An 11,496-nucleotide genomic window follows, 5' to 3' on the forward strand; every position below is an offset into this window, starting at 1 on the left:
ATTAGCCCCCCAACATATTGCCTGCCGGGTATCTATCTGGTAGATATGTATAATATGATGTGTGCGTCCCGATCAATCAATATTGAACCAAGCTACTAGCTTCTTCTTTTGGTTTTCCTGCTCCTTTTTATCCCTCGCTCTTAACAGTTCTTCTTCTTCTTCCTCGTCCCCGGAGGCTTTTCATCAGCCACCCATTTTCTTTAGCTGCTGCTGTGGAGAATACTCCCTATTGCGACCTCGGCAAAACTATCCTAGACACCCGCAAAAAAAGAAAAAAGAAATCCCGAGGATCAAACTATATATCTCGTCTATTTTATTTTTTCCTCTCTTCTATATATCGATCGATAACGCGATTATTTGTGCCAAGATTTTTCTACCACTTTCCCCCGGACAGACAGCCATATACACTTGAGTCTATTATATACTATATATACCAGCACCTATATATGTATGTAATATGTTAGACGTTGCGTATTATATTTACCCCAACTTGGGAGATATCTGTTCCGCAAATGCGCAGAAACAAAAGAAGAAGAAGCGCATCTGTTCGTCTTCCTGGGGTTTTTGCCAGCAACTTTTTTTCTATTCTTCTCTGAGATATGTGCTGTGCTGGGGGATAGTTTTTTTCTCGTGTGTGTGCGGGTTGGATAAGAGGTGAAGGATCAACAAGATAACCGATCCATTTTCTCCGCTCGAGAGAATCTGCTGATCTAGTTATAATAATAATCAGAGAGACTTTTGGGCTGTATAGAGACGAGCGAGAGAATGTCACCAGTCACATATCCGAGCGCTGCGCTGGTCTCGGGATATCTAATATAACGTTACTATACTCGTCTGTGTGCTGATAGAAGCAGCCCAGGATTTTTTCTTTTGTATTTTTATTTTACTGGTCGACGTGATGTCCTCTCTCATTCCATGCAGACAATAATGAAAAAGAATGTCAAGAATTGCGTATGCGACGTCGCGACGCCAGTTGCGCTCTGCGTGTAGGGGATATGAAATAGAGACAAAACCGGACCTTGAAATGACAGAAAACTTTTTTATTTCAAATTTAGAACAAAAATCAAAAGCCAGAAGCCCTTGGCACCCTTTACTATAAAGACGGATTAAATGTTGTTAATGGACATATCTATAGGGCGGCAGCAGCCGTTTCCATTCAAGTTAGAGCGACGCGTATTTATTCATGGAACTGTGTGAGAAGATAAACCCCTAAATAAAACAAATCCCAGCTCGTGTACGGCGAAAAATAGCGAAACAATTTGGCTATTTGCATTAGGTCCGAGTTGTATATACGACGCTCTTATATCAAATATGAAATAAGCGCCACGACGTATAGCGAGCTGCTCTTTCTCTTCAAACAGTTCCCAGTTAATACAAGTCGGCCGAGTAGAATTTTTGGTAAGACCTTGGGCACGTATATAGGGAGAGCCCCAGCAGCAGCATGCTGCTGCTGCGTATATCTTTTCAAAGACATGTGCGGACGTCGTAGAGGATCGTTAAATTATTTTGTAACGGCCCAAAACAGTGGCACAAGTCACAAACAGTTGCAACTCTCGGCGTGAAGACTTTTTCCTTTTATTGACGACTACAAAAATGGATGGCCGCTCATCATCAGCTCGTTAGATGTTCCTCAACTTCTTTCTTGACCTGCGACGGAATGAGACAGATGGTTCCCCTATACACAGGCCAAAAATATTTGGGTGGAAATCCCTGGCGGTTTTTCTTTTATTTGGCGAAACTAAATAAATCTACGGGGCCGCATATCTTTTCTTTTTCACGCAGTCGTTCCAGCGGGAATGAAATACGAGAAAGAGCCACACACACACACACACACGACGTCATTACGTATTGGAATCTGTCGAGCCAATGCTGCTCTATACTGCCATACAGACACACATGGGAGAGAGAGATGAGATATCATCCTATGGGTCCGCTGCTGATTATGCCCTTGGGGAGGACCCGAATCGCCTTGTGTATATGTTGTCGCTCTCTCGTCATCATCTGTCCGCGTGACGATGATATGCGGGAGAGGAAACAGTATCCAGCTTCCAGTCTTTCTCTCTATACATGCCCAGCATTTTCCATCAGCGACAATTTCGCATGGCGGCTGGACCAGACTGGACAATGTCCTTACTATACGACCATAGGAATTATTTAATAATAATAATAACAACGGTGACATTATTTATAGCTTTCTTTATGGCAACTTTTTAAATTGATGACGTAATGATGTAGGGGAATTGTAAAAGAATGTGGCAACATAGGGCATATCCGATCTTGACATTTAATCGCAATTGAGGAAGTGAATTTAGTTTGAGTTACATCATTTTGAACGGCTGTGGTCTGTGTCTAAGATTCATAGAAAATAGACGGACTCATAGTCCGTCGTTGAATTTCAGTCGATTTTGAAATTTTTTTTCGAGGGTTTTTACAACTTGGCGCGCAGTTTGAAATCAATTTGAACATTTTTTTTTCAATATTTATTTTTTTTTTTTTACCTTTTCAATATCAAGGGATCGCCGTATACTGCCGTCCATCAAAAAGCCGATTCAAACACACACACACACACGAAAAGCCTTCAGCTATTCCTCTCTTGTATAAATATCCCAAGTAGCAGCAGCATCGAATATTGATATAGCCTCCGTCCCTCCTATCCTATACGTGTATTGATGTTGATTCCCGGACCATTTTTTTCACATGGTCATTCAGAATCCGAAATCTTTTCCTCCCCTATAAATAATATGGCACGACGGCGACGACGGCGGCCACGGTGTATAGAAAAATAAATAAATATATACCGGGGGGGGGGGGGAAATGCCACAGGCGTGAAATCAAAAGAAGCCAAAAGGTCAGGATAGATAGATGGAAAAAGTTGTGTGGTATCAGGTATAAGCCGGCGAACGTCTTGCGCTGCTATTCCAAACATGTAAACAGATCAAAAACAGACGCCGGCAAGAGAGAGAGAGTGTACACATAAACAACACACTTCAAGAGAGTGATTTCGTACGCCGTATAAACTGCTGTTAGACTATATATATATGTATACAGCCCTGCTGGAAATAGCATCCACCGTCGCTCTTTTACTTCTCTTATTACATCAGAAACTGTCGACTCCTCTGTGACCCCCCCGCAATCAAGTGGCACGACGTCGTCGGAGTCTCTTGTTTCATTCAAACCGAGAACGATATCAAAGCAGATGGAACACGACGGCATACACCGTGGAAATCTCCTTTGTGTCTAGTCAGCAATTTGAATTTTTGAAATGGGGGGAAAAAACCGCGCCATTTTTTAAATAATGTTCAAAAAATTCCGGGAAAAAATGAGGATAGCAAATGGCACTTGGTACACACACACACACACAACAGAGAACCCCTAATGGCCATCCATTGAGGTGATGATGTGTTTGTTTAGAAACGGGAAGCCCACAAAATCAACACAATAAAAGAAGAAGAAGAGAGAAAGTTGTCCTCTTGATTTTTCTTGTTGACTTAAAGTTTTTTAAAAAAAGCGCCCGGAAGAAAAGCGGGAAACTTTGAAAAAAAAGTCCAAAAAATACAAGAAGGGTCGAGTGTGTGTGCAAAGGTGGGCGACGGCGGTTTTTGAATCAACACGGTTAAAGAGAAAATAAAATAAAAAACATTTAGTTTTTTTTTCTTTTTCCAAAAGGATGGATAATAGAGTTGTACCCAAGTAACATAGAAAAACACCGGAGCGGCGGAGTTCTTTTTATTTTCTTTATTTGTATTTTTCCTTTTTTATTTTGTTGTAGCAATGGCGCGTTTTTGTTGTTGTTGTGTAAGGGCAAATAGAGTTGTTGTTTGTTGTGTTTGTCGATCTATCGGATGCCGGTGGTTTTGCGGAAAGCGTTGAACTGCTCCAGGTACTGATTGATGCCGTCGATAGTGCCCAGCATGTCGCCGAATCGGCTCTGATGGTCCGTCACGGAACAGAAAAAAGATTTATGCATCCAGGAAAAAAATAGAGAAAAAAATAAAAAAAATTTTGTTAGACGAATTGGAATAATAACAACATGACGAAAGGCAAACATCGTAAATTCTTATTTGATATTGATGGGGATGAAGAAGAAAAAAATAAAATAAAATTGTTTTGAGCCTATAGACGGGCAGCAGGAAGAAGGAGCAGACCTGGATGTACGGAGGCGGAGTAGATGGGACGCAACCGCCCAAGAAGCCCTGCATGAACTCGCGGATCAGATCCCAACAGGCGGCCGGCAGACTGCACGCTTGATATTCCACCTGTCAAAACGGATGGCAAAAGTTATCTCTCCGATAGAATCGATCGGGAAAACAAAAAAATTGTTTCTCATCCATATAAACAGACCCTGCAGACGTCGCTGGCTGGCTGTTGTTATTATTGTTGTTGCGAGTGTCAGCGGGAGTATATGAAATCAATATTCAGCCGAGTCAGAAAATGTTCGCCCCCAAAAACTCATTTGAAATTCCATGACATCTCAACAACAAAACCAAAAAATAAAATAAAACGAAACAAGGAGAAGATGAGAAGAGCCCATGACGTAACAACACAGACGGAGAATATCACGCGCCTTCCAGTTGTGCCGCGTTTTTCTTCTCTTTTCTTCTCTTCTTCTTCTTCAATGGAAAAAGAGAAATAAAAAGGCCCCGATGGTTGGATGGATGATCAATTGTTTTGTTCACAACATCAGCCCGCCCCAGCGCCAACACACTCGGCTCGTGTACGATAATAAGAGGCACCCAAAAGAGCGAGGAACTCTCTCGAGTCACGAATAATCAAAGAACCAAGAAAACCAAGAAAACGAGACAGAGTCTCTTTTCTTTCTCCCGTTTTTCACATCAACATTGACTCAGCCCTTCTCTCTCTGTGGCTCTATTCAAGCGTCCATCATCACAAATATTAGCCCAAACCCGTCAGAGCCAGCTCGTAGACTCGTAGTGATTTGATCATTTCAAATAATTAAATTTCTCCCACCCAACCCCACTTTTAATTCAATATTGACAAGCTCATTAACTGTCTGAAACCTTCCCGAGTGAAATGAAAAGAAAAAGAGGCGCTTGCATATTTAGTGCTGGATGACCGAAAACGGAAAAAAAGAACCATCACGCGGAGATTGTAAACACAGAAGAAGAAGAAGCTGGAAAAGCTCTAGCTCTAGCTCTCCCTCCACACACAGAGAAAACGGATGTTGTCAAAGGGTTTTCTTGTTTTTCAAGAGGCCAGAAAAAAGCCTCTCATCATTATTACCTTGTAGGGAAAGAAAAAGGGAGACAATCGACAGCGTCAAGTCGAGATAGAGATGGAAGTTTTTGATGTCGTTATTGTCTATGCACTAACGTGGGATATTGGTTGGTTGGTTGGGTTGCTGTTTAATGTATACCTCGACTAGGATGCCCTTGAAGGCCGGTCCCATGGTGACGGAGCCGAGCTTGACGAGGAAGTCTCCGGCTTCGAAGCGCGGCCCTCTCGATTCGATCTTGGTCTGCTTCTTGGCCGTGTAGAAATTGGAGAGCTTGAGCATGAGCAGGTCGAACAAGTTGTCGGCCACCAGGGCCACCGTCTTGTTGCCGCTGGCCGCCTCCAGCAGAGCGAACACGGAGGCCGGCGTCTCGGAATTGTGCAGCAAATGCACCGATCTCGGCGCTCCTGCCAAATGAAGAAACCAAAAGTTTAATGATTTTAAATAATAAAAAGAAAATGAATGATAAAAACACATTGGCGTTTAACCCTCCCACATCACAAGACATGAGAGAAATCAAATTTCCTACGAAAAAAAGAAATTGAGCCAGATTGGCAGTTTGCAAAAACAAGGGCGATAGACAAGTTGATGGCGTCATCAGTCAAGTCCCGCCGGATAATGATGATGGCGCCTAGCCCCCCGTCTGTCTCTTTCTCCTTTTTTTTCGGATTTTTTTCCATCTCGTCGGAGGATTTGGTTGGAAATGCTCGCAAATGGCAACTCGAAAAAGCTTGCGGGCAACTCTCCAACATGTCAGATAAACCACAAACAGCCGCAGCCTTCCGTCGCCCCCGTCTCTCTATTCCTCCTCTTCCTCCTCCGCTACCGACGACAACAACAACAACAACAACCCCCACGAAAAAAAGAACTAAAGCGCACGCCAAGTGTCGGGAGGAAACCTTGGGCATTAGGGAGAAAGAGAAAGAAGAAAACAATAACTATGCGCGCCAGTTGTTCTCAATCTTCAACGAGTGTGACGTCAAACCTCACCATCAACTTATCTCTTCTTCTTCTTTCTCTTTCCTCCTCTATTTCCACCCCCGACGGAGGGAGAAAGAAAGAAAAGAAAGAAAAAATCAAACAAAACAAGGAAACCACAAAAGCACGGAGTCGGTAGGCAGTCATGTGTGTTGTTGTGTTGTGTATAGCAGCTGGGCGGATCGGTAGCGCCCGTCCACTTGATATCTAGACGTGAAGCAGGTATATCTCTCTATATATTCGTGCATGTGGATATACATATAGCCAGAAGAAGAATATAAGAACAAGGATTCCTCTTCAGATTTTCCTGCCCACATTCTACCCATTAACTGCGTTGGTTATTTTCAAAATAGAAAATCAAAATAAAATGTTTTTTAAAAAATTGGAAGCTAAGAAAGAAGAGAAAGAAAAAAGAGCCATTTGAAAAAATACTGCTTCGAGATAAGACATCAAGTGGCTTCTACTTCTTCTGGGATTCTTTCCAGCCTCCCTCTGCTTTTTTTTCTTTGGTTGGAAATAAAAAATCAATTCTATTCCAATACGCTCTCTCATGACGCGGGAAACTTAAATTTTCAGTGTAATTCAAATGTCTTTTTTTTTGGGGGGGGGGGGGAAAGAGGAGGGAATTTCAAACGTGGAAGAGAAGGAACTCTGCGGGGAGGAGGAAATCACTGTGTGTGCGAGATTTTCTTCTTACTCCGACCGGAGCTGCTGCTGTTTTTTGGGATGGGGGATGTTGTTGTTGTTGTTGGACCCCGGCTGCAAAGTCTGCGTCTGTCTCTCACACGAGATGAGGCTGGAGAAAAACTTCTTCTTCTTCTTTAGGCCCAATCGGTTCGTGACACGCGATATCTCTCACGAACGATTCCCACACCACGTCGCAGAGTTAGATCAAGAGAGAGGCCCTGACCAATCTCAATCGAGTAGAGATCCCAAACACCCGACAAAAGGGCAACCAACCCAATGTGCTTTCTCGCTCACTTCTTCTTCTTCTTCTTCTTTTACAAGGAACTTGGTGATATTCCATCAGGCTCACATCATCCCCCCCGGTAATAGGATACATCTTCTTTTATTTCCTGGTGTGGTGGCTGCTGCTGCTGCCCTTTTCTGTGTTAAACCAAATCAATCCAGCTCGTGAATTATTCAACGCATTCCAATCAACTTATGGACGCTTCTTTTCTTCTTCTTCTACTTCATGTATAACCTCCTCCTCTTTCACCTGATATAAAAATATTTTCTCTCTTTCCTTCTCTTTTGCGCCATCCCCCGATCGGAATGTCTTCATTTCGGACGGACGGACGGGGAGATTTCTCGACGAGATCTTCTTTCTCTCGCCCCCCTACCGTAGCACAGAGGAAAGGTTAACCAAAGGTAATAATTTACCTGCCTTCCTAGTTCTTTTTTTTTTTTTTATTTTTATCATACGAAACAAACGGCTTTCACCCCCCTGTAGGAAGGTGTGGTTATACACCCGGGGTAAAATCAGAAAGAAAAAAGAACGGGGGAAAATGTTTTATACACACGAGCCCTTAACGATTGAAAGATCACAAATAATAAAACACACAGGAGAAAATGAAGTTGGACAACTTCAAAAAGAGAAAACGTTTTTTAAGACTCTCTTTTCTCCGCGTCTTTTTAAAGGGTCATTAAAAAACATTTGGTTAAAGTCCAGAGGGGGCTCCCACAAGCTCAGATTTCATCATTCCAACTTGATCGTTTTGGAAGAAAAAGAGAAAAAAATAAAAAGATGAAAATGTCCGCGTTTCTTTCACTGATAGATTCTCCTACTTCCCAAAAACTCGCCAAGTTGGCCCGTCCTGTGTAGGTGTCAGCTGAGAAAACTCGTACGGGGGTGCGGAGAGATTCAATTTCACAGATGAACGGCACAGACTGACGGCCAGATGTAGAGAGGATACCAAGTGGGGGGAACGCCGGAAAACAACAGAAAATCGGCGAAATCGGCAAAAAAGAAGAGAGGAGTGTGCTCGCGCTATGGTCTTCTGTTGGAGACGGGAAAAGATATTGCGACTATTTGTTCCTTTTTCAACATTTTTTTTTATTATTTTCGGTCCGAAACTGGCCGGCCCCCCTCTCTATTTCCGTGACGACACGAATCACGCCCAAGATTGACGACAACAAGAAAGTTTGGGGGGAACGGTTCCCTCCTCTTCAGATGCGCTCCGGGAGGGGGGTTTTCTAACAAGAAGAAGGAGGAGGCTTCGTCGCATATATATCTCTACTACTCCTTTTTCCCTTGTAACTTATTAAAACATTTCAAGAATGTGTCGTGTGTATCTGCTGGCTCCACCCCTTTTGATTTCCAGTCGCTTGAAATGTGTGCGAAAATGGAAACTAATTGTGAAAAAAAGGAATGAAGTGGAGAGAGAGGGGATGAAGCTATTTAAATGTAAACATGTCGAGACAGAGCTATTCTCGGTCGTTCTTTTTGCCAAGTGGTGCACACAAGTCAGCTGATGGCCCTGTGGCGTATCAAATACGCTTGACATCGAATTGCCGAGTTAGACGAGAGAGAGAGAAGAGAAAGAGAGTCGAGAGAGGCTACGGATCGATGAAACAAAAGACGCCAACTGTATCAACGCTCAGCCTTAACAGACTTAAGAGACAATAAGGCGGCGGCGGCGGCAGCAGACGGGCAGATTCAACGTCGCGGAATGGCAGTAGAACAATGCGGAATCGAAATACGAAATTCAAAACAAAAAAATTAATAAAAAGAAAAAAACAAATTTGTTTTTTTTCACGAATTGAATGGACCGTATGTCATCGGTCCCAGAGGCGTCCGTGAGTCAAAGAGCCAAGGACGGGCAAGTATATATGTTGACAGCTTGTCACTAGCGCACGTAGGACGGCCTACCTGAATTACCCGGCAGAACGAATCGTTTTAGGGGGAAAAAAAAGCTAGCTTCACTCGACACGGTCCTTAAATAAAAGTTGGAATAGCAAAAAGGGAATAAAGAAAACTAAGCAAAGAGTTTGGGAGGAAAAAATAAAAGAGGTAGAGACATCCATATGTGGGAATGGAAGGGGAGGAAATTTACAAGTCAGGTAGTGTGTTTTGCTCGTAAAAGGTGTTTAGAGGATTCGGATATCTCGTGTGTTACGTGTCGAGCGGATGGTTAAAATCAAAAGAACTCGGTGCCCTCCACATTTGAGTTATTCAAATGTAGAGATGGGTGGTGCCATCTGGTTATGGGAAAGCTGAACAGTTCCAACGGTGGACTTGGAGCTGGTAAAGTGAGCAGCAGATGGGTCTGCTGTCACAACTTGTTTACCACCATGGACTTGAATCGGGAAAAATGTAATAGAAGATTGTGTTTTTTACCCAATGATGCAGTAGAACTGTAAGTTTCACAATCCACGATGAAGGATCCACTAAGAACAGCTCCCAGAGCAATGGCCCGTTTGGTCAACATTTCAATAACCTGAGGACCGGACTTGCCTTCAGGAACAGCAAACAGTTGTAAACTAAAATTGAAAAACAACATCAAATTAGTAATTATTTCATACAAACTTGTGATTCAATTAATGGTTCCTTCATTTGAATGAAATGTGATAAAGCTGAGAGACACTGAATGCTTTACTCACACTATGACACCCATGATGTTGTTACAGGGTCAACTAGGTAAATTCCACACACAGTCGACTCCCCGAAATTACACCTGAATGTTTATATTCTATTCCTATACTTAATTACAAAACAAAAAGATGAAAAAGAAAGTCACGTTTGTTTCAAAACAAACTGCTTTTCGTGCCTGTCAGAAAGACCGGCTTCGATATAAGTATCGATATGCTCCTTAACAATCGATCAATCGATTTTCCTTTTTCTTGATTTTTACTATTTAAAAATAGATTGGGGAAAAGTCGGAAAACGGGAACACAAACAAGAGCTGTGAAACCTTGAAGCATTCACACTCCTCCCCTTGACAAAAACAAAAAAAAAAAAAACGGGTGAGAAATATCATCCAATATTCACGTACGACAGTTCTGAAGTGAGAAAAACCTCGCGTCGAGCATTTGTAAGAAAAAGTGGGTGGGAACCGGATGAACACTATACTACAAGTGAGCCGTTATAGAGTGTGTGGCCCGTCTCGAGCTATATGTCTAAATAAAAGTAGCTGCTCAACATTTATCTTGGGGTTTCTTTGACGACAGGCCCATAACTCTCTCTTTTACTCTTAAATTGTTACACAACATGCAAATATACCCACGGAGCTCTCTCTCTTGTACCGCTGAATGTGCGAGTTTGAACATATGTAGTCACAAAACCGCTGACGTTCGTGTGCGGATAACATTCGAAATTATTTCTGTTGATAGTGTGATACTCGGCGTTTAATAAACCCGCTCGCGGGTATTACGATGGGGTATTATGTGCGCTCGACACACTCCCGCGCGCAAAGATGAGGTCAACCGATTCCACCGCATACATAATGGGATCTAGACTAGAAACCGGCGGCGCCTATCTGTGTGAATGTCCGTCGTCGTCGTGTGTATTATGAGCGGAATAACAAAATCTCGTTCATGTCTGTCCCCCCCCCCGTCGTCGCTTATCTACAAAATAGTCCCACCCCCACCCCCCCATACATACATGTATGGAGAGAGTTTATATCTAGGAAGTTGGTGCACTCGGTTCAGCGAACGACTAGGGTTGCTAGGAAACCATTGATCCATCCCTCAAGGATATATGTGCATGTGTAAAAAAAGAGGAGTGGGGGGGGGGGGAACCGGGCTTGCGTACTAACTGATCCTTCTCGCAAATGGTGAGAACAGGAGGAAAGAAAAAGTCAAAAGGGATTTTTTTTTTTGAAATTTATTTGTTTCGAAAAAGAAATAGGAAACCATCCAGTCAAGAGAGGGGGGAGAGTACTGTAAAACAAAAAATCTGCCAGTTGCTCGCTGGCGTGCCTCAGCAGCATCCGGAATCTTCTAGAAAAAAAAAATTTGATTACCAATTCATTTCTTATTCCGGTCGAGTCTCAAAGTGAAACTGGTGGCGCGGTGTGTTAAAAGGAAAAGCGAAACGCGCTGACCCCCGCAAGGTGAAAAAATAAAATAAAAAAGGGAATGAAGAAAAAATTCCTGATCCGATTATACAAGTTCCTATATAGTCGCCGGAGTTGCAATTTTGTACCGCCGTTGGGTATATATATATAGTATAGTAGGATGGAGCCCTATATAATCTAGCTACTCTATATACATAGTCTAGCGCGAGAGAAATCCATACTACTACTTTAAGGCTATATACCGTCCAATGCCCATCTTGGGTGGCA

General features: G+C 42.7%; 1 protein-coding gene across 1 annotated transcript; it reads right to left on the bottom strand.

Annotated features, from left to right (window-relative positions):
* Positions 1 to 3,830: 3,830 nt before the first annotated feature.
* On the bottom strand, positions 3,831 to 10,011 carry LOC124204281 (mediator of RNA polymerase II transcription subunit 20-like). Its single transcript, XM_046601328.1, has 5 exons — positions 9,815 to 10,011; positions 9,552 to 9,694; positions 5,375 to 5,640; positions 4,146 to 4,256; positions 3,831 to 3,928 (listed from the first exon to the last, which is right to left on the bottom strand). Exons 1-5 carry the CDS (start codon positions 9,826 to 9,828, stop codon positions 3,836 to 3,838), a joined length of 627 nt encoding a protein of 208 aa, XP_046457284.1. The 5' UTR covers positions 9,829 to 10,011; the 3' UTR covers positions 3,831 to 3,835.
* Between the last annotated feature and the right edge of the window lie 1,485 nt (positions 10,012 to 11,496).

This window comes from Daphnia pulex, chromosome 10 (genome assembly GCF_021134715.1).
Source record: "Daphnia pulex isolate KAP4 chromosome 10, ASM2113471v1".
Taxonomy (NCBI): Eukaryota; Metazoa; Arthropoda; class Branchiopoda; order Diplostraca; family Daphniidae; genus Daphnia; species Daphnia pulex.

What these genes read in the sequence shown, in the direction of transcription:
- LOC124204281 (XM_046601328.1), bottom strand. An exon ending in CAGTTCTACTGCATCATTGG is followed by an intron (nt 5,641 to 9,551) that starts GTAAAAAACACA and finishes TTCATTTGGCAG; the next exon opens with GAGCGCCGAGATCGGTGCAT. An exon ending in CTCCGCCTCCGTACATCCAG is followed by an intron (nt 3,929 to 4,145) that starts GTCTGCTCCTTC and finishes ACGGACCATCAG; the next exon opens with AGCCGATTCGGCGACATGCT.